This window comes from Pteropus medius, unplaced genomic scaffold (genome assembly GCF_902729225.1).
Source record: "Pteropus medius unplaced genomic scaffold, Ma_sr-lr_union100, whole genome shotgun sequence".
Lineage (NCBI taxonomy): Eukaryota > Metazoa > Chordata > Mammalia > Chiroptera > Pteropodidae > Pteropus > Pteropus medius.
Genome location: NW_024355205.1, coordinates 13,033,062 through 13,057,505, shown reverse-complemented (window position 1 = coordinate 13,057,505; position 24,444 = coordinate 13,033,062). Strand labels below are relative to the sequence as shown.

The following is a 24,444-nucleotide window of genomic DNA, read 5'->3' as shown; positions in this document are numbered from 1 at the left end:
TAAGAGATAAGGGCTTCAAGTAGGATACTGTGAATAGAGAAAGGGGGATTAATGTAGGAGACATTTAGTAGGAAGAATCAATAGAACTTGGTGACCAGCTGGATATGAATAGAGGGGTGAGGAGAGGGAGTCAAGAGCAACTCCAAGGTTTCATGTTTATAAACTTGCTCATCTAAGTTAAATATTTGGTCATGGCAAAAATATGTTAATTTTATAGATTCTTCCATTTTAAATATGACAACTCTATTAGCCACAATAAAGGCATGCAAAGTATAGGGAGAGAAAAATGGAAGGATTAACTTCTCCAGAGCCTAAGTCTCCTATTCAAAAGAAAAAAAGAAAAAACTATCCAAAGACCTTAAAAGCAGCAGCTAAGATTAACCCTTTTGGTTGAAGCGGCATTCCTTTTAGATGTAATACACTGTATCAGGGGTCGGCAAACTTTTTCTATAGGGAGCCAGATAGTTAAGCATTTTAAGCTTTGTGGACCATGTGGTCACTGCTGTATTACTCAGCTTTGCTGTTGTAGAGCAAAAGCACTCAGACAATAGTGGGCATGGCTACATCCAACAAAAGGACTTATAAAACAGGTGGTTGGCTGGATTTGGCTCACAGGCCATAGCCACAGTTTGCCAACCTCTGCAACTTATATAATACCTTACATGTATGGTGAGGTAGCCTTTCCTTCAGTTTTTAGTAAGTGACAATGGCTAGTCCCAAGACCAATAAAGAGGACTTTGCAATGTTACACAAGGCCTGGAGGAAAGTGGGGCTCATTTGATCGTTGATCGGTAAGTTCCTAAATTATAGCCCCAGGGGATTATGACTCCCTATATGGACCTGTTGAGGGCTATCGGCAGGAGAGTCACAATATGATGCAAGATGTCTGAATTTTTAAATGGGATGGCCAAAGCAGAGAGGGTTAAGAACAGAAATAGCAAACAAATCTCTGCAGCCCATGTCCTTCTAACCACACTTCCACCTTCAGGATATAAGCCTTCCCATCTTCTCCCATCCAGCAGCAGGAACAGGTGGAAAAAAAGAAAAGTTGTGACTCATAGCCCCTGGCAGGGACTGAGAAAATTTCTAGGACTTAGGAGGTGGACAGAGACTTGCTAATGTTGGGGAAGGGTCACTGCTGGAGAAAAGAAGTAAGTGAAAGCACAGTGAGGGGAGAGGAGAAGGGAGCGGTGTGATGAGAGATAGCGGTCTATGAGAACACATTCCATTGCCTAGAGAACGTCTGTGGGGGGGATACCCTCAAGGTCTGGTCAGTGAGGCCCATGCTCAAGGACCATGCTCAGAGATGAATCAGTTCAATAAGGAGGGCAAAGGTGAACTTCTTTCTTCTACTAGGCTCATACAGTTTGGAATCTCTCTGTGGGAATACCTGAGTTAAGAACTATTTGCCCTACCCTTCCAGGTGTGTCTGTGCATGTGTGCGTGTGTGCATTCGTGTGTGCATTCATGTGTGTGTGTGTGTTCATTTGGCCAGGGACATCAATCAATGACAGATAAGAGAGACACAGAATGATATAAATGAAAACAAGAGAAGCCAAGAGAATTCTGATGAGATATTAGTCTTACAATCATAAAACCACAGAACTAGAAAGGAGTATGAGAAGGTATCTGACCTAGTCTTCCATTTTTAGAAAGTTCATCTTTTCTTATGGCGTGCCTGACAAAAGATCAGGCATTCTTCCTCAATAATCCATTCTGGTACTTTTTATTCTAGCAGTCTGAAAGTTTTTCTTTATGTTCAATAGAAATCTCTCCTACTTTAATCCCGCATTCTCTTATTTAATCTTCTGTGCTATAGAAAAAAAACAAAACAAAACAAAACAAAAAATCCCAACTCTTTCAAAAACCCTTTATAGTCTTTAAAACATAGTAGAGTGTCATTTATTAGGGCATTTGAATACTGGGAACATTTAAACAACAGAATTGTGATGATAATTCTTTCTGCCAGTGTTGGCCCAGTGGCCTGGATCACTCAGTGCAGACAGGGTGGTGCAAATTATAATGGACAAATAGAAAATAACTTTGTCAGTGGCTATCTCAGGAGAAAGAACATCATACATATTATGAAATTAAGGTCACTTACTACTGAGCAGAAAAAAAACTACTGTTGTACAGGCTGAAATAGACATTTGAGAAGGAAAAGAGGTACAAAAGCAAGCAGACATTTTTGAATCTATTCAAATGGGCGTTGCATTCACATCTTCTTTAGTTTTGCCAGAAGCAATTTTCTCTGCAAGCAATCAAGAATTTCACAATAAATAAATATGGTTTTCTTATTACATACTGCTTTTTGGGGGGTTATTTTAAGGAAATTAATATATGTCACAAATTCTATTTTTTTTACAGTGTGAGAACTGAAAAGCATAACCTATTTGTTGTTTTTAAGATCATTAAATATTTAGGGTTTTCATAATGTGTTATATTTTTGTCATCAGGTAAACCCAGATATTTTTACTTGATGCAAAAAGACAGCAAATACTTAATCTATTCTTTATTTGACTTATTTTTATTAGATAAAATATTCTCTACGCATACAAGGCTTTTAAACTTACATGTTTATTTATTTTGAGCATTAAACACATCTTCTTTTAGATACCATTGTGGATTAATCAGGCTAGGTTAGGTTATGCCATGGTAACAAATTAACTCCGAAATCTCAGTGTCCTAACATAACAGATTATTTCTTGCTGACATTATATGTCCTGTTTAGATAACTGGGGAGTTCTCTTCCACACAGTCTCTCAAGTACCTGGGCTTTTGGGGAATCTGTTGTCTTGTAGCTGCATCAGCTCAAATAGGAGGCCCCTCGTAGTTCCTGCAGCAGAAGAGAGCTGCAGGGTCAAACACCAACTCATCAATGCTCTGCCTAGAAGTGACACTCATGACATTTACTTCATAAAAGGTCTTTTATTTGATCACATTGTTCTTTTGAAGTTTAAAATAATTTTCAATTATGTCACCCCACATTCATCTTTTCTTAGGTGAATTCTAGTTTTGTTAGGCTTTTCTGTTAACATTCTTATTTGTAGAAAGAAGGATCAATTCTAAATCATTTAAATGAGAAGGGACTTATTAAAGGAGATTAGGAAGTCCAGGTAGTCATAGGAAAGGCTGGAGGAACAGGTTCTACGGTGAGTTTCCACTGATCCTAAAACCAAACTACTTTTGTTGCAATGGAGAAACTACTGCTCCCACTGCTGTCCCCAGAACCATGATATTGAAGCTACCAGTGTCAGCAGAATGGGTATCTGGGCCATGTATATTTTTCGGGTAGTTTCTGACGGGTGCAACTGAGAGCCAGCAATTGAATTATAGGACCTCACCCTAGACTTGGGCAGAGGCTAGGAAGATTAGGAAATGTTAAATTTTAGAATTTACTTCTGGAAGACAGAATTCATAAAGTGGGGAACTATCAACTTGTGGGGTGATTTTTCTCCAAAAGATTTGGGATTGCCATAAATAACAGATGTCTACTTTCTTTTATAGAATGCATTTTCTTTGTACTTGTAAATTTTTTTTTTCTGTTACAGAAGTAATTTAATTAGAGATAAGAAAAAGCACTGCCACCACCCTAACACAGCTACTGTTATTATTTTGGTATATTTCCTTTTTGTTCCTTTTCTGTGCAGAATTCTCTTCTATAAAATTATGTGACAATGAATACTGATTTTCTAGTGGAATATCAGAACACAAACATTTCCCTCCATGTTGCCACATTATCTTCAAGATCGTGAATTTTAATGCCTGTGCAATAATTCAACAGTTGGAATGGCTTTACTGTGTAAATTTATCATGTAAATATGACATTGCTTTGCAAGTCAATAGGTATTACTTCTCCGGTTACAATTGTAAACTGATTCTTTCATTTATGTTGCAATTACATCAATATCTTAATGGAGTTACATTATTTTCCAGTTTTCATCACAGAGACACAGTCCAAGATTCAATCAGTGTAGATGGGAAAGAAATGTGAAAATTTCAGGCAATTGTTTCATTTAAATACAAAAACACGATCTTGACTCTTTAGAAAAACAAACATTTAGTATGTATCATCCATGCTGGCAGTCAGTCTTACTTTAAATAATGCCAGATCATTTTTTAAAATTCCAGATAACTGTTCCATTATTCATTTGCTTATGTCATCACAAACAGAATGTAGCTTCTAATTATTATATACAGCAAAATCCAATTTTGTTGAACTATACCTGCCCTCAAAAGAAAAAGCCACACACACTTAAGAAAAAATCCACTAATTCATTTGAAATATATGTACTGAGCATTCACTCTTCTGCTAGGCCCTGTGTGAACACAACAATGTATACATATAATTCCTGCCAAGGAGAAGTTTCAAATCTCTGATCAGGAATTTTATTTCTAAAGCAGCAGTACGTTGTATTGCCTTTTGAGTTTTATTTAAAGGCACTAAAGTAACACAGGATTGATAGTCAAGAGCACGGTGTTATTTTTGACAAGTGCAGGGAACCAAAATTTTGCGACCCTGATGCTGCTTTTTTGGGATATTGATTCTAAGCTGTTTATTAAGAAAGAAGACTTAGAAAGAATCTTTGAGCCTCTCCACTTTGCTGCCCAAGAGATTCATGTAGAAAACCTACGTTAGGAAGGAAATCTTAGGATGTTTGTCTTAGCCTGATTTGTATTAAGTGTGGTAAATAAGAGGACATCAGGCAGGGGCCTGTTAGTTAGATACCCACTATTTCCCATTGTTTCTGAATTACCCACCAAGAATTTGCCTGCCATATATGTTTGCTCTTCCTGAACTACCTGTAAATTGCCCATTCTCACTTCTGAAATCTAAGACCCTGTTTACCCCCATCCCCTTTCTCCTTTTTCCAAAAATGTCATATATACCCAATGTTGCCTCCTGCCCTTGGAATTTTTATACTTATGTGAATTCCACATGCACACGTATTAAACATTTGATTTTCTTCTGTTAATCTGTCTCTGTTTATTTGATTATTAGCTCAGCTAGAAGAACTTGAAGGTGAGAGAAAAAGTATTAATTTTTTTTAGCCCCCACACAAGTTATCCAAACTCTCTGGGCCTTAGTTTCCTCAGCTGCGAAGAGAAATTTCTAGACTGGATGAGAGCTCAGATTTCTGATTGTTAACATCCTAAAAATAGATAAAATATTCCACAAGTAGCCAACGGCTCTCTCTAAAAAAAAAAAAAAAAAATAATAAACAAATATATATATTTATTATATATGTGTATATTTATATATACATACAAACGATTTTTGCTTTGAGAAAACTTACAAAATGGGTATCCTGTATAAAATTCATGAAGTACTAATATAACCTTAAAATCTATAATGAAAAGAACAATTACTCTTTAAGAGTCATCTATAGCACTAGTAGTGGTGGAAGTATTGAACTGCTCCAATTATGTAAAAGTGCTAACGAATCGCTGGACAAGATTCTCTCAGACAAGATCACTTAGGTAAAGGATTCAGTTAAAAGAGAATAGTTACTATTTTTAAGTGCCGAATGGACAGCTAGCCTCTGAATAAGGTACTTTTCATAGGAAATCTCATTTAATCCTCACAGAAGCCATATGAGAGAGGCATTATTTGTTTTGCAGACAAAGAAACTGAGACTCAGAAGGTTAAGTAATTTGTCCAAAGCCATCCAGCCAGCAAGTGGCAGAGCCATTTTTCAAGCTCAGGCCTGTCTGACTCCAAAGTCCATGCTCCTTCCATCCCAACCTATTTTGTAGATCTCTCTCACTGGACTTAATTAATACTGATATTCTCCTTATGACAATAACTATATCTTATCTGAACTAATTTCTCACATCCTGATGTGGTCAAAACCAGCAAATTTTCCACATAAAGTTTAAAATACAGTCTCAGTTAAAATCTAGTCTTATTTAAACACACACATACACACACACTGGCATTAGTAGAAAGCATCATTACTTAGGACATAAACAATTTCCTTCATATTCTGTCTTTCCCATGTATCTTTCCAAAAGTGAGGTAAAGAAAGACTTTCCCCCCTTACACCCTAACTGCTCAAGAATATTTGAGTCAAAGTTTCTTTCTGAGTCTCAATCGTTCTCAGATGGACCTGAGTAGTTTCTTTTTGAAGGATGCCTCATTTATAATCATTATTACTTAGAGCACAACTGCTCTATCAGGCTCGTAAAGCTTTTTACAATTATTGTCTAGTAAATGCTCCCAACAGCTTCTATAGAGACCAGTATTTTACAAAAAAGCAAAATATGTAGATATGTTAATTTACTTGGCCACAGTGACAGTGACTTTCTACGAAATTGCCGAAGCAATCTTGGATTATTAGGACAGAAACTCTGCTTCTTGAATGATAACATTTAACACTTTGCACTGATCCTGTAATTGCAGAAAGCCCACTTTGCAAATGAATCGGTGGTAGAGGTACCTTAAAAGAAAAAATCTAGAGTTCCCAATTTACTACCCCAAACTGATTTAACTTATGTTCCAGTTTCCTCTCAAGTGTTTGCCCTTGAGTTAATTGGTAAAAGGCTGCTTTAGCTCTTCATTCGTACCTTCAATTTTTGATTTCAAAATGAGAGACAAGGCCATTTTTTTGTATGGTAGGCTTCCTTGCCACCATTTTGGCCTGCTCTTTTAAATTCTTATATTAACATACGGCTTGATGCTAAAATAAGTGTGAGAGAGAAGTTGCTGCTCTCCCCATAAACAGAAGTCCTCCCGTACTTGACTTCTAGCCCGATTCACCTGAACATAGGTCCCTTATTAAATCAATATTTTCTGATTCATTTTACTGTTCATTCTTAGAAAGAGGAGTTTCATCTTTGAACCTGTCTGATGACTGAAAGTGTCTTTGGTTTGGATGAAAAAGCTGAAAGTGTCTTTGGTTTGGATGAAAGTGTCTTTGGTTTGGATGAAAAATTATACAGTTAAGAGAAGGCAGTAAATCTTTGCTATATGGCTAATAAATAAGACTGTGGTATTTTATATTCGATTTCATGATGTTTTGAATTTGTAGTTAATAAGTAGACTTGCTAGCATCACATTATAAATGAAATGCCAACTTTGTTGAAAATTTTATGTTAGGTTATATGATAATTGGACAATAATTTTGATAGCTACAAAGGAAATGAAACATCAGAAGAAATTATTTAAGAAGTTGTGTCATCCTGTACATTTAGAATCATAAAAATAAAACTCTAATAAGAGAAGCACTAGTATATTCTATTAGGTAAAATCTGAACAATAATCTGTAGCTTGATTTATTGGTAATTTTACAGGTGGGATATTTACTAATTCTCTGAAGTATAATTAGAAATTTTAGAAGACAGATCATTTCATTACTTGACAAATACTGGCAGCCTCTTTCACAACTGATTTTTCTCTGAATTGTCCTTTGTGGATATTTAATTAAAATTAATTATGATGGTATTTTAACCATCTTATCTAATCTTTTGAATTAATTTACCTCTTTAAAAATATTTATGTAAGGTCAGGATTCTTGGGAAATCCAGAAAAAGTAGAAATAAATTCATGCAGTTGAGAAACTTAACATGTATATTGGAAATGTACATAAACATAAATTGAAGCATTTCTGTTTGATGGCTCCAGTGTGATGAACTTTAGTTTTTGTAGTATTAATTGGACAAAAAAATTCAATTAGTAGAATGATGTTTCTGCTACCAGATTAGTTAATTGACTCATTTCTTGGCAGAGGGAGTGAGCTGTCCATATGAAGTAGTTACTGGACTGGAGACCCAGAAGGATTAGGTCCAAAGCTGGCTATGTTGACACTGAGTCACTAATGTCTGATATCGGATCCTCCCCCATAAAATATTACAATGACATTTTTTAGACTTAGATGGAGCGGTGAAAAATATTTTATCAAGTACAAATAAAATGCTTTGAAGGTTACAAGTCCTGAATGTTATTAGATCACAATACACGGAGCAGATACATATTAAAAAACTGCTCATTCGTTACTGTCATGCTTGAATGGATTTCTTAGGATTGAGAAACTTACTTAGCTAAATATAGAGCCCAGTTGCTGGCATTCGGAGGAAAGCTGCTATCTTAGACTCACTGCAATAGTATGTCAGAGTCTAATGTAGCATAGATATAGAATTACATCCTCTACTTGACTTTATTTATTGTGGTGTCTTTCAAACTGGTCCTACAGAGATCTCATAATTTTAACTTCAAATTATTTATTTTAGTATTAAACTTTTGGTCCCATCTAATCCTTAAGGGCAGGGAGATATCTGCTTGAACCCAATTGCAGAAATGTAGAGTTCCACTGCACATTGGTTTAGCTGCAATTGACTCTTTTATTACCTTTGCTCTGATCGCTGGGAGCTCCAGTTTTTAGCTGATTTGGTTATATGGATTCTACTGTCTTCTCAACAAGTGACAGTCCTGGGAATGACTTTTCCTCTCTAAACCACCTGTTACAGAAACACCTTTGTTAATAGCCCTTCTGAACTCCAGAGTAAAACAAACAAATAAATAAACATAAAGCCTCAGAATCTTTAATATTAGCAGGCACATAAAATTATATGATCGTTAAAGTCTCTTCTAAGCCTCAAATGCTGCAATTATGCAATTTAAAGGAAACGAAAAGCTCTCTGGCCAGTTTCTACTTGTCCCACCCAGTGGATGACACAAAGTTTACCTGCTGTTGCCTTGTGATCTCTTCATTGTTCCATGAGGTATAGAAGAGAGACCTGGGACACTGAGGTGCAAACAAATAGACTGCCCACAAAGACAGATCACAGGAGAGGCCAAGGCAGGAAGTTTTATTTCCAGGTAGGAGAAAGCCGCAGGGTCTAGTCTAGGGTGAGGCAATGAGGCACCTGGGGTGCAAAATTTAAAGAGGCATCTGCTCTCAGGAGCAGGCTGAGAGTGAATGCCTCCTCAACTTTGGTATCCCAGGAGCTGGGCCCTGGAAAACGTTCTTAACAAGGTCTGTGCCAGGAAGAAAAACAACCAGCCACAAACCTGGGAATCTCCAAGCCGCCAATGTGGGTTGGAGAAGCCAATCAAATCAAACGAAAAGCTAAGCGGAGTTCTTTTTTTTTTTTTTCCTGTTTTGTACTGTCTCTAACCTCAGGGCACTAAATTCCAGCAGTTGCTCACTTCTAATGTCCCCCCACTAATCTTCTGCTCTCTCTCAAGGGCACCCACAAAGAGGAAGGAACAATTAATTCTAGGATCAATATGGAGACAGTAGAGTAGAAATAAGAGTGTGTGTGTGTTGTGTGTGTGTGTGTGTGTGCGCGCGCAGGGCGGGGGGAGGGGGACAAGATCAGAATGAATTATATATGGCTATGGGGCTCCTCCTAAGTCAACATTTTCTCTGCTGGCCTGGGCATGAGTCTTTGATGGAGGCCCCCCTGCCAGATGGCTTTCAAGCCCTGCCTGTGCTTTGAGAAACCCTTTCATCCTCTTGGTAGTTATTGCTCCCCTTTGCATGGAGGCCAGGGTAGCCAGACCTATGTTTGCATTTCACAAAACTGAACTTAAAAATCTATAACTGAACTTGAATTTCTATTTCCAACTTCCATTGTGCCTGATATCAGAAATAGTCAGTAGATGGTAGATAAGCTTACTTCTGGGTTTTTTCATTATTACTGGTCAAGTCCATGAATTCAGAATTTCCCCTTTCCCCTCCATCTCCCCCGAGTGGCATCTACGTTCTAGGGGACATGGAGTGAAGTGTTGGGTTCTCAGCCACCAATACCCCTCCAGGCTGACAGGCACATTCCCATTGTCTTCAGTTATCAGTCCAGCACTTGCAGCAACCTTCTTTTGACTGGTGATTCTACCTGAGCTTCATCCTCACCCTTCTTAGAGACTGGGAAACTGTTGCCCTCCTGTGCCACTCTGGAGACTTGGAGGGGATGTGAAAGACTTGGGGGCTGTCTGAGGCACATCTGGTTACCACTTCCACCCTTTCCTCTTTCCTCTGGCCCTGCCTGAGAAGTGAGCACAGGTCCCTCTGTTCTCAAATTCCCAAACCTACCTGAGGTTTCTATCAGTTATCATGATTCCTCCTCTACTCACAATCCCTAGGGCCTTAATGTAGGGAGGAGGCAAGAGAACTAAAATGTTAAATCAAGCTGTATTCAGAGACTGCAATATGCTGATCAGCCCTGCAGCCAGACCATGAGGAAACCTGCAGAACAAAGGAAGATTTCTGCTGGGATCTGCTAACAACCCATTTCCCACACAGTGAAGGGAAACAGGAAAAACGGAGTCTTTAAAAACAGGGCCCTACACGAAATAAAATCATTCATTCCCTATGGCTAAAACCACAGGGAACCTATGGATCAAAGTCTGGGAATTGTCAGCAGGCCTTTTATGCTACACATTCTTAACTTTATGGGCTACATACTCATCTTTCCCCATTGTAGGCCCATATCAAAAGAAAATGTGCAAATAAGGTCTTTAAGCTGCAATTCACAGGAACTAAAGAGTGATATATAAACTGAATTCTCCAAACACTCTGGTGTCCCTCTCACAATATCTTTCTCTCAGTCCCTCTACTCTGTCTCTCTCACAGTCCCTGTCTCTCTCTATTGTTTCTGTCTCTCTGAATCTCTCACTCTCTGACTCAGAGAGGAGACCACACTCTGTTGATAGAGTGTTACCCCTTCTCTGATAAACTTTTCTTTTGACTCTAACTTTGGTGTGTGCTTGAATATCTTTCTCATGCTTAGCAGGGCTTGAGCTCTCCTAGCTCCGGGGAAATTGCCTTGTTCTGCGTCAGCCTCTGCCATACCTTGAGCCACTTTCTCTGATGTGACCTTCTCTCTCTTCAGCTTGGAGAATCTGGCACAATACTGTCCAATGTAATAGCCACTAGACACATGCAGGATGAGGGAGTGGGGCTAATATAAGTGATATTATACTAACTGTACTATTTTAGAATTTGTCCCCCCCGCCAATAATACCTCTTAAGAAACTTTCCCTATAAATGGACACCGTTTTTTTCATTATGTGTGTGTGTTATTGTGTGTGTGTGTGTGTGTGTGTGTGTGTGTATGCTGCACAGTATTCCATGGTTTGGGGACATTCTTTATTTACCCTGTCTCCTTGTATTGACCAGAATATACCATGCTGTGCAACACTAACATACATATAATCTTGGTAGTTTATTTAAAAATCTGTTTATTTTCATGCTCATGCTACCTGTCCATTGGGAGTTAACGGAAAGCTTTTCATTGTGTGTGTGTCTCTGTGTGTGTATGTGTATACACTCTTATGTCTGTACTTCCTAATCTCCATTTTAAAAATTGTTTATTACTCATGATTATTTTTGGCTTTTTTTTTTCCCAATTTTTTCTTCCATATCAATTTTAAATTAGCTTGTTATGTTTCATTTAAGAACTCACATTTTAAGTATGGTTTTCTCCTTAAAGCCCTCTTTTCCCTCTTTTCAGTGAATGGCATCACTATCCTCCTAGTGGTTTAGTCAGAAACCTGTGAGTTATCTTGGGCTCTCTCTTACATCTAATCCATTAGTAAGTCTGGTGGCTGTTGCCTTTAAGCTATCAGTTAAATCTGATCACACAGACAAATGTATTTGCTGGTAATGGTGATATAAACTCATTAAAAAACTCCCTATATATCCCACCCTTCTTTGTAGATATAAGTGCCCAGGAGAAGGCCGAGTGTCTGAGGACATCAGAGGAACCATCTCTGGACTGCCTCCCTCTAGATTTTTAATGTGTGAACAAAATAAGACCTCTAATTTGTTTAATCCACTAGGTGTTTTTTGGTATCTATTGCTTGAAACCAAAAACATTTCTTAACAAATTGGGGGCTTTTAAATCAATAATATTGGGGAAATGTGCTATACATTTGGAAACCAGATATACTGTTCATAAAGAAATTTCATATGATTTCACTTATATATGGAACCTAAAGAACAAAATAAATGAACAAACAAAATGGAAACAGACTCATAGATACAGAGAACAAACTGGGGATTGCCAGATGGGAGGGGGTTGGGGGGTTGGGTGAAAAAGGTAAAGAGATTAAGAAGTATACATTGGTAGTTACAAAACAGTCATAGGGATGTGAAGTACAGCATAGAGAATATAGTCAATCATATTGTAATCACTATGTATAGTGCCAGGTGGGTACTAGACTAATCCAGAAGATCACTCCATAAATTATATAAATGTCTAACCACTCTGCTGTACACCTGAAACTAGTATAAAATAGTATTGAATGTCAACTCTAATTGACAAAACTCTTTAGACAGATTTAAGATCTAAACCTAAAAAGCAGAATGATAAAAATACCAGACCATCAATAGACGGAAGCAGGTATTCATACTACTTGTCAAACAGATCTGGTTTGCTTCCTTTCTGGGTGTACAGTGGGACGACACTTCCTGCCTCCTCGTGGTTACATGGGGCATGAAACTGGTCCTAGCCAATGAGTTGTGAGTGGAAGTGGTAAGTGCACTTCTGGCCCAGAGCATTTAATTAACCATGTAAGGGCCTTCAGATCTCTCCCCTATACCACGGTGACCAGCAGGGCTCATGGTAGTGACTGCTCCTTTAGTCTAGGCCCAGAATGACAAAAGAAGCTCTGCACCTTGTTCGTTTATACGTTTATCTCCCCCTCCTACCCTGCATTACAATGTAAACTTGAGAGTAGAGACTGTCTGTGGCATTTGCCAGCACATCTCAAATGTTTAAAGTAGTAACTGGTTCATAGTTAAATGTTCTATAAATATCTGTTACTGATTGACTTTGCTTGACACAGAATTTAACTTACTGATTAAATTAGGCGTGAACTGGCATTTTTACAATGCTATATCTCTTCCTTTACTTGGTTATTTTTTTAATATCAGCAGTAAAGATTTAATATTTTCTTCATACAGGCCATGCATATATATTATTGAGTGTATTCCTAGATATTTTACAGTTTTTATTGCTATTGAGAATGGAATCTTCTCAGTTATTGCTGGCTAAGAGGAATGCTATTTATCTTTGCAGGTTGATCTTGTGTCTGGCTACAATGTAAGTCTTGGTTTGTCATCCAATTCTCTGGCTTTTCTAGGTAAACAGTTATGTCATCTATAAATTTTATTGTCTTTCCCTCTGACTTGGATGACTGTCTTATAACTGTCTTATATTTTGGGGCTCCCTGGATGTTATTTAAATTAATATTTCATGACATTTCTATACTACAAATTTACTTATTTGGTATACTGAAGTCAAGAGAAAGCTACATTCTATCATCTTTCTGTGAACTTTAGATCTTCCTTACTTCTGAGTGTTTACATTTCGTACTGAGATTTCTATAAAAATTTTCATGCAAACTTATGTGTATATTTTTGACTTGGTAAGTACTCAGTAAAGGCTTGGTGGAGCAAGATGTCCCAACACATAGTTGGATAGAAAATTGATGGAGAATACAGAGTGGGCCATAATGAAAAGCCCATATTCAACAAGAGAGAAGTTTTCAATGGCTAAGAAAAGGCTTTATCCCGAAAATTAGATTTCAAGGGTTAGGGATGCTAGTTTTAGAAAGAGTATGGCAAATGTGAGTCAGAGTACCTATTTTAGGAAGGGACTGGAGTGCAAGAAATCTAGTTACCAGACTTGGGTTTAACAGTTGGGACTAGGACTTATTAAAAAAGGTAAAAAATAAAAAAGTTAAATTTTAAAAGGCAGTTGCTTAGTTGTTAAAATTTGGAGACCACATTATGACTAGGTTAGCAGTTAGGATGACTCTGCATTGGGTCATAGAAAGGAGAATTGGAGCTGCTTAAGAACTTGATGTCTCAGGTCAGGATTGAGGCTACATTTAACTTCTAAAAGAGGATCCTTCCTCCCCACAGCTAAGGCCTTAGCTGTGGGGAGGAAGGATTACGGGCTTGAGAATAATGCTGTGTCTGATACTAGCAATTGAGAATGGCAAATATGGTACTATGCCCTTCCTACAGTCATAATAGACTATATTAGTCAGGTTTCTCCAGAGAAACATAACAAATATAAATATAGATATATAGGAAGAGATCTATTATCAGGAATTGACTCGTGCAATTATGGAGGCTGAGAAGTCCCTTGATCTGCTGTCTGCAAGCTGGAAGCCCAGGGAAACTGGGGCTGTCATTTCAGACCAAACCTAAAAGCTTGACCACCAAGGGAATCAATGGCGTATGACCCAGTCTGAGTCTGAAGGCCCAAGAACCAGGAGCACCGATGTCCGAAAGCAGGAGGAGATGGGTATCTTGGTTTAAGCAGAGAGCAAGTTCATTCTTCCTCTACCCTTTTGTTCTACCAGGCCCTCAGTGGATTGGTAAGGATGGTCTTCTTTACTCAGTTTACTGATTCAAGTGTTAATGTCTTCCAGAAATACTCCAACAAACACACCCAGAAGTAATGTTTTGCCATTTATCGGGGCTTCCCTTAATTCAGTCAAGTTGGCACACAAAACTAACACACAGACACTGGTAACAGTACTTTCTCATGAAGCCAAAATAAAACTTTATGTTCTCTCTTCAACAATAACAATAAATCTCATTTGGCCAGCAAATATAAACTCAACTGCTCATCCTACGACCAATAATAAAATCATAACAGCTACCATTTACTGAGTGTGTATCATGTGTCATCTAGGCTGTGTTATACCTCATTTATTCCTTACAATAACCCCGAGAGAGAAGAAATTAAAGTGAGAGGTAACTTGCTCAGTTTCATACAGAAAAAATAAAACAGATGCAATTGTGATTGGAAACCAGGTCTGTCTGATTTTAGTCTGTGCTTGACTAATTAAACTTGGGAAGTTTAATGCTTCAAGCCTGTACCAAGCTAAATACTCTAATTTACTCCTAGAGTATTTAATCTGTACCCTGAAATTTCTCATACTGGAGTTACTTTTAGCTATGTACTTGAGCAAATTGTGTGCCCCAAGTTGCACTTTTTGAGGTAAGAGGGCTACCAATGGAGAGTAAAAGTGCAAGGGTGGAATCTTTGATGAAAAAGATTTCGTCTCATCTGATCTTTGATTGGCATTCCTGGAAAGCCAAGCCTGAGAACATGCAGCAATGGGACAGGACCTGGGGAACATTCAGGGTCTGCCCCATCTCTTGGTGGTCTGACTTATTATGTCACTTGTCACTTTAAGTGTGATAACATTTTTCTTCTTTCTTACTCTACCATTCCTTTTATCTCTTCTTACTCAAATTTCCTTTGGACTTTCTTATCAAAAACTGTTATCTGGATATATTAGTACATGGATAATTATTTACACAAGGATTTAACTTGGTCATATACTTGTCATATCTTTTATAGAGGTGAGAACTGAATCACATTAAGTAATTTTTTATGGTCATCATTTTTACTTTCATGTTTATTAGAGGAGGAAGGGATTATTTTTTTAAGGTAAGAAAGAAAGACTAAGGCAATACTAAAGTTCATTGCTTATATGAGTTTTAGCTTTCACTCAAACATAATTATTTTACTTACATACTTTTAACAAATGTAACACATTAAAAATGGCACAAGATGAGCTTTTCCATTATGACTGTATTAAGGACCATTTTATTTCAAAATGGAATTTTGAAACTGAGACGGACCTCAACTTCTATCTTGATGCCTTTTAGCCATGTTACAAATTTGGGCAGAATTTTTTTACTTAAAGTTAATTGGTGCAAACACCCAGGGAATGTTGACACTCTTTCCTTCCATAGCCTTGTGGTTGGAGCTGGAGACAGAAACAATAAGGTCTAGCTCGAAGGGAACTTGATTGCCCTCAAGAAAGGATCTACTGCTGGCTTATGTTATATAAATAATGTAAAACAAAAACAAAATCCAGTTTGTAAAATGAGAAAGTTGTTTACCGAGGCTATAATATATAGTAATAGTTCAACACTTTTTAAAATAATGGTAATTGTTCCTGGTCACTATTCTAGCGCTTTACTCACCTAACCTAACCAGATAGAAAAGAAGAAAGGGGAAATAAATCAATTGAAAAGGTAGAGGAAAAAGGAGAGTACAAGGAGTTAGAAGGAGGTTAGGAGGGTGAAAAGAGAGAAATGAAATGTCCTTAACCTTAACCACCTCCTCCCCATTACTGCTCATTCTTGGAGGCAGCACGAAGTAATAATAACTATATCAAGTAGGTGTTATCATCCCATCATGTTCTCTTACAACTTTGATTTCTTAGTTTATCCTTCAGAAAGACTAAAAAGGAGAATATCAGTGAGTGACTGGACATATTTGAGAAGCTATGCAGACCTAGCACTCTAATCTTTCATCCTGAAATTAGCTCGAGCTTCTTCTCATGAAGCCAGGCAAGTATCATGTGGCTTATATTAGGGTGACCACATAGCCTAGTTTTCCCAGAACAGTCCTGTTTTCTGACATACTGATTATAAGTACACCTTCCACTTTCAAAACTGTCCAAGTTGGGACGATAAATGATGTGAGCGCCCCATGCATGAGCCATGCTTACTTGACACAGACCTATAGCCTCCTCTCTCCTTATTCCTTTGCCATCACACTTCTCAATCCCTGAGTTATGAAACTGCTCCCAGTTTCCTGGACACGACTTGCTATTTCACTCTTCTTTTTGACGACTCCTGTGCTTCCTTGTTACCTTACTTATAGCAATATCCATGCCATGTTGGTATCTGTCTCCTTAGTAGCTTATTATTCCTTGAAAATGGAGACTGTTTTGATTATATCACTATCACCAGTGTCTTTATTATATTCAGGCATATTACATGCTCAATTGTGTTTGGTGAATGAATAAAGTATGTCAAAATTATATATGTACATAAAAGAAGACAGGAAGTAAACAGATAAAAGTGAAATTCATAATCGCTTTAGATTTTTAAATGTCTCAGATGATTTAAATTTTTTTAAATATTATTTTTAAAGTAAAAAACATTTTTTAAAGTAGTAAGGTTGTGTATAGCATCTTTTTGAAAGATTTTAAAAAACAAACCCTCAGTTACTTCTGAGAGGGTGACTCTCAGTCATTTTGAACACAATAGACAGACAACACCAGCCACTTAATGTGTACTCAGCAAGTGTTGAAGGAATAATCACAGATTTACCACAAGTTAGAGGAGACATGAGAAGCTATAAAGAATGGAGACCTATGCAAACCTGTGATTTGGATCATTATATCTCCAAAGTGAAAAGGGAACCAATTAAGTTAAGGGTGGTCAGGCTGCACCCCCTAGTTCTTTGGAGCCCTTGCTGCTGGCTGGGCAGACACTCAGAGAATACCATATGTCAATTATAATATGAATCCCCGTCTTTGCCAAGGCAAAAGAGCGTGACTGCCCCTTCCAAGTTCCAGGCAGCCCTCAGACTGCCCCTTTGTTACTGTATTGTCTCTCGTTCATGTTAATCTTATTTGAGGGAGTGGGGAATAAAAATGTTGGGGTGTTGGGAAAGAAGTTCAGCACATAGTAATTTATTCTGCCAAGGGAGTACTCTGATGGTAATCATCAAATCGTTCCTTTTCTGGAAAAGGTCAAAAATCACAGGTATTTTTAAATGTTAGCTAATATACAAAACTTGAAAGAGGAGAGGAAAAAAATTATCATTAATCTAGCACCGGGTTCTACAATATGTGTTTTCACATTTATTTTATGTATATTAGTAATTATCACAACAATCTTGATTTTATCACCATTCAACACTGAGTGCCAGAGGCTACATTTGAATGCAGATCCATGGTCTACCCATGTATCAAAAAAGCTTTTTGGTGATAAGGATAAAATATTGGTTCTGTCCTGGAAAAATGGCTTTATAGATTGGAATATATCATTCTTCACAGCATCAAAGAATCTCAATTAGGATAATGAGTGCCTGTTGTTCATGTTACATGTTCGGGAATAGACCATATTTCTGACAACTGGTGTAGAAACACTTGAAGTCTGGAATTTTTACTCACAACAAAAATGAAAAATGAAAAATTAAGGTTAGCCTCAGTGGTGGTCACATGGGTATTTTTAATTTATGATAACTCATTGAGCTGCACATTTATGATTTTTGTGTTTTTCTGTATGTATGGGATTCTTTAATTTTCTAAAAGTTTGTTTTTTTAAAAGACTAATAAAAAAGTTATTGTAGGAGAAACAGGATATGTTCTAAGTCTGCATAAGCTAAGCAAGTCACACAACCACATCCTGATTCTTTCTTCTTTATCTATGAATAATAAAGATAATGGAATAAGTTGCCACTTTCTTCCAAGAGATAACTTTCTTTATCTTTACTTGGTCAGTACATGGTTGAGTTTCTAACTTAGGGCTTTTTGCCTCCTGCCTCCATGGTAAGAAATTAAAGAAAACCTTTTTTTATTCCTATATTTTAAAACAAATTTCCTGTGATACTCAGAGCCTGCCAGTAACTTTCACAATCCTACCTTTTTTTTTTTTTTTTTTTTTTTTGCATAATCTCAGAATGATTTACAGAAAACAAATACTTTGCCTTCCCTCAGGTTTGGCTGGGACAAATGAATCCATAAATGTTGTGGGACAATAGGAAAGGATGTTGAAACATTTGTAGGCTTTTTCATGAAAATTACCAGAGAGAAAATAGTTATTTTACTTCCTTTCACAGAAGTCATCTTTTCATTTGGACATAATAGTCATACTGAATTTAACCCCTCTTTTGCTTGGCTACCCTGAAAACAAGGTATAATTGGTCATAGAGGAAACAGAGTGAAGGTAAAAATGTATGATAATCCTCATTATAGTCAATTAAAGTACTACCCCAGTACCGACAGTGGATGTCATAAAGCACATACCAAGTTTAATATGAAGTAAATGTTAAACCTTTAAAATATTTATTAATTGAAAATACAGAGCATATTTTACTGAAAGTATGCTCAAGTGCTAGTGCAGTCAGAGTTCCTAAATTCGTCTTTGGAAATTTAGTCTTACCACATGTGTAAAGCTGAATTTTTTTTCTGCATTACTCCAGAGTGCATCTTAATTTAATTACCTTATTTCAAGTACAGTCTTTTCTTCAACATATTATTTTTAAAAATTTCCAACCTATGGGAGAGTTAAAAAAAATAGTACAATGAACACACAACACCCCATACCCAACTCCACCAATTGTTAACTTTTGCTATATTTCTGTGTGTGTGCTCTCTCTTTATGCATGTGTGTGTGTTTGCTAAATCAATTGAAATTAACTTGCTAGTATCACCCCTAAGTACTTTAGTATGTATCGCTTTAGAATAAGGACACCCTCCTACATAACCATGATACCATCATTGTACTCAAGACATTTAGCAAGTCTTAAATTATATAAATGTCTAATCACTGTCATACATCTGAAACTAATATAATACTGTATGTCAACCTGAAAAATAAAAAATCATTTAAAGCATAAGTAAATAAAGCAAATGGGTTAAAACGTTTTTTAAAATGATATTTTACATTGATAAAAATACCATCTAATATGTAATTCTTAATCAAATATCCCCAATTGTTATAATAATTTCTTTAATCAATTTTTTTTGACAAAGGATCCAATCAAAGGCCATACAGTGCATTTAGAAATCATGTGTCTTTTAATTTAGAACATTCTTCCCCCTGCTTCTTTCCCTCCTTTTTTTTTTTTTTTTTTTTGTCTTTCATGACATGGACATAATTTGAAGAGTCTAGGTCTGTTGTCTTGTAGCATGTCCTACAATCTAGACTTGTGTGATAGTGACAGGTAGTATCTCATGACAGTTAAACATGTATATGGAAAAAAATACACATGCATAGATTGTACATTCCTGTTGCTTTTCCATATACATCTATGTTTTCCCATTTCTGAGACTTCACTCACACAGACCATCTTTTTAATTAATGCCCTTCTTCCATTTTATAATTTACAAGGTCAAGTTCAATGTTTAACCTTCTCTAGATGATTTGTCTAATGCCCTTCATCCTGATATAATCTTTGAATATCAGAATACTTTAGCTTTTCTTTTCTTATAGTATTTACAATTTTTTTTTACTTTGTATTATCATTTTTATTTGTTCACTTTTTTTTTTTTTTTTTTTTTTTTTTTTACTTTCTTTCCAATGAAAGCCTCCTAAGGGCAGGCCTAATTTATCTTTGACCTCCCTGGAATCTAGCACATGGTGGTTCACAAAGTAGGTAATCAATGTATATATATTTGTTGAATAAATGAATAGATGGATGAATAAATGAATAAAAATCTTATCTTTGGATTCTGAGATACAGTGAGTTGGTTAAGAACTTAATGTTTCTTTAAAAGTTTCAAATAATTTTTTATGAGTGTACTTTCTGCACCCAGAATAGTCTATTTAATTTTTTAAAAATAAAATTTTAGTTTTAATAAAAATAAACTACGTATATTCTATGCCTTGGTATAGCTGTTTTAAAATCAACTTGTTAAGAACTGAAGGAAGCTTTGCAATCTGGACAGTTCATTCTTTAACTTTGGAAAATACCCTTATACTATTATTTTTTTGATAATTTCCTCTTTTGCATATTTTCTGCTCCTCTGGAATAAAGTCCTGTAAGTCGGATGTTGAAACTTCTGGATTGATTCTCTATATCTCTTATCTTTTCTTTCATATTTTCCATCATTTACTTTCTGAAAGATTTCCGTCCAACCTACTATTGATCTTTTTAAATTTAGGAAATCATGTTTTCATTTTTTAAGAGTTTTGTTTCATCTTTTTAATAGCATCCATTTCTTGTTTTATGGAAGCAATATCTTTTCAAATCTCTAAGAAAATATTAATTAGAACTTACTGAAAATTTTCTTCTGTTCCCTGAACTATCTCTACTTAAACTTTCTTAAATTCTTCTTATTTTTATTTTGATCTTTCTCTCATTCATATTGAAGGCATTTTATACATTAAGTATAGAAACCTCTGTGTGCTGAAAAGCCGATTATGAACTCTGTGTACATGAGCAATGTTTGCCAACTGCCAGGTTGACTATAGGTCAATTAAATGTCGAGTTAGGTATTATGATGTGTAAACTCCCAAATACCAAAACATGGAGGTTTTTTTTTTTTCCCTGACATCATTTAATTTCTTTAGAAAATAACCCAATTTTTTTGCCTGTAACTTCTCATTGCTGAAATGTCACCCAGCAGAGGGGTGTGTGTGGGTGGGTGGGTGGGTGTGTATGTGTGTGTCTTTTCTGTTTCCTATTCAGACTTTTAGTTGACCTCTCTGTTTCCAGTCCTTCATTTCACCCCTTCCCTCTGTGTCCTGTGTATCAGCATCCCAAGACTCAGCTTTATCCTGCTGTATCAGTTACCACTCATCTTCCATATATACTCTATTTGGTAGAATTCTGTTAAAATCTCTCACCCTCTGACGGCCTCCCACGTCTTCTTGATATGGGTTTATATTTTCTTTTTTCCCCTTTACCATCATTTTGGTGGAATCTTGAGAAAGAGAGGAGATAAATACATGAAAATATTTTCCAAAATATTAATTCCTCCCTCCCCCCAAAAATCAATTTGCAATCTTTAATCAGACTTTCTGCTTGATTTGAAAAGTTTTTATGTTACCAACTTCCTTCTCTGTAAATTTGGTCTTGTGAATAGTGTAAATTTTCTGCTTAGAAGATTCAAGAAGTGATTTTCTATGTGATTATGAGAGTAAGGTTCAGACAACCTTGGGTGGTTTAAAGTTTCCCACTGAGTAATCTAGACATGGGGAAAGTGCTAAAGATACTGCTTAGGGAAGTGTGAGATAAACTCTCTCTTTATGACTTCAGAAGTCTGGTTACTTATTTACAACTGGAATAAGATAAATGGTCAAATAACTAGAGAAGTTCTACAAACCACTGGTAAAGTTTTTATTCTGCTACCAAATCACGCTCCTGTGCATGTCTGAACGTTCGGTTACCCTAGATTTCCCACAGCTGGAAGAGAACAAGCTGCAGCGTCACCCAGGCAGGCCTCTCCCAAGTCCTACTCACTCACAAAGAATTTCCCCTTTGAGCTACTATGACTTTGGCTGGTTACACCACAGATTCCTCAGGATTGGCTGGGACTGCAAATAAAACACTGCCCATAATCGAGCCGATAAGCTACTACATAAATGCATGTAAGTTCCTCTTTTTAGACTATAATATGAAGCATTTGCTCTCTTCTTTCCTCCTAACATTTTTATGCAAGACCTGGAGAGGAAACATCATCTTTGGCCAAAAGGAAAAGTCTTTAAGGAAAAGGAGCTTTAAAATGGGTCTGTTGAGTTCTAAAAACCCTAAAGCCAAGCAAGCCCATATTCTTCTTCTGGGACTTGACTCTGCCGGGAAATCTACTCTCCTTTATAAATTAAAGCTTGCTAAGGATATTGTGACCATCCCAACAATCGGTTTCAACGTGGAGATGATTGAGCTGGGAAAGGGTATTTCACTCACCGTCTGGGATGTTGGAGGACAGGAGAAAATGAGAACCTTGTGGGGCTGTTACTGTGAGCATACCGATGGGCTGGTGTATGTTGTGGATAGTACCGACAAACAGCGACTGGAAGACTCCAGGAGAGAATTCGAGCACATTTTGAAGAATGAACACATAGAAAATGTGCCTGTGGTCCTATTAGCCAACAAACAGGATGTGCCTGGAGCTCTGACTGCCGAGGACATCACTAGAATTTTCAAAGTGAAGAAGCTCTGCTGTAACCGGAACTGGTGTGTGCAGCCCTGCTGTGCCATCACTGGGGACGGACTGACTGAGGGGTTCAGGAAATTAACCGAATTTGTGAAAAGCCACATGAAAACAAGAGGAGACACGTTAGCATTCTTCAAGCAGAAGTGAGGTCCAAGCAGTGAAAGAGACATTGATGAAGATGAAAGAGTAATTTTTCCCCCCACACCAAATGAGAAAAGCAAGTTACCGAGGTGGCAAACTTTTCCTGAGACATTATCTCACCTAATTAAGTTAAACAACTCAGAATAATATCTATAAAATATTATTTTTGGCCAGGCATGTTAGCTAACTGTGTGGTAATGATAATTGAGAATGAAAAATTTACTATTTTGTGCTTGTTAGATGGTTCAGAATAATTATATTTGGGATCAAATAAATTATTGCTTTATTATTTTTATATGACTACTAGAACAAATTTTAAGTAAACTGTCTGCTAATAGAGTCAGAATTCTTTCAGATTGTTTTCAGCTGTTACAGGTATTAAATTTCCACCACGCGCCTATGTAATATCTGGGTAGTATAAAAAATGAACTTTAAATTATAGAGAGGAAAAATTTTGATGTTACCATTTTGTAAATCCCTATCTACCCGCTATATAAAGATTTTCTTCTGGATTCCTGACAGCTTTTTGAAATCTATTGCTTGGAACTTCCTACAATGACTCAAACAATGATCTCTAGGCTGTTAGTTGCCCAGAGGCTGTGTTCTCCCATGGGAGCAGAAGTTTGCATCTTAAAGCTCTTGGGATCAAGGCAAGGCCCGGGCTTACTGCTCATCTTGAGGCTGCAGTCCCAAGACTGGCTTCAGTAGAATTCAATATAACAGTCATTACTTGGGAACTATGTGTAGCTCACTGTACCGATCAAACAGGAACCAGAGCTAGACTTTGCTCTCAGAGACCTTACAATCCACAAAGGGAAACAACATAAAGCTAGTACCAGAAAGCTAGAATATGGCAATCAATGCTGTGCTATAACAGGAGAGACTCTTTCTAAGCTGGAAAAACAGAAAGTGCTTTATGCAGGAGGTAGTATTTAAGAAGTCCCCCAACCCCCGCCCCCCCTGCTCCGCCCCTGGGGAATCCCACAAAGGTACAGGTTAGGCACTGGAAGTTACTATCATTAGGAGACTCTCTAGAGACTCTGTGGGGGAGGGCAGGAAGAGACAAGGAACTAGAGATTGAATCGGAATTCCCCTAGAGGCTCATAACTCCCAGGGAGGCCTTTCCTCCTACCCCACCTCCAACGAGGCTCATTTGGGCTAGAAGCAGGTTTCAAGCCTCCGCAGCAGGCCCTGAGACTTTAAATCTTAAGGTCACAGGAAAATAAAGGTACAATAAACCAGGGGTGCCAGCCCCTGGATTCCTTTCATGGTTTTCTTCTCTCATCTTAGCCATGATTTGTTCAGCAAAGATCTGAGTAGCTACTTCTGTGCTACGTTGTAAGGATTCAGATAATAAAGCAGACATATAGTAATAGTTACCATTGGTTGACTATTTGTGTGTGCCAGGTGTTGCACTAAACACTTTCATATGTCTTCTCATTTAAAGTTCACAACTGCCCCAAAAGAAATAGGTATTATTTTCTCAATTTTACAGATGAGAGTAGTGAGACAAAAGATCAGGAAGATTAGTGCTGACAGCTGTTTTTGTATTTGACTAGTAGGTCTTCCAGTTAAACAACAATAACAACCACACACACACACACACACACACACACACACAAAAGGACTTGGTATTTTAACTGAGGGGA

At 37.1% G+C, this 24,444-nt stretch overlaps 1 protein-coding gene across 2 annotated transcripts in view; it reads left to right on the top strand.

Annotated features, from left to right (window-relative positions):
- Positions 1-23,314, top strand: part of ARL14 (ARF like GTPase 14) — a 59,989-nt gene extending 36,675 nt beyond the window's left edge. For both annotated transcript variants that reach the window (XM_039857433.1, XM_039857434.1), the window contains exon 2: positions 22,160-23,314. In XM_039857433.1, coding sequence (XP_039713367.1) covers positions 22,223-22,801 — 579 coding nt within the window. In that variant the 5' untranslated portion in view covers positions 22,160-22,222 and the 3' untranslated portion in view covers positions 22,802-23,314. The remainder of the gene's footprint in view (positions 1-22,159) is intronic.
- Positions 23,315-24,444: the final 1,130 nt, after the last annotated feature.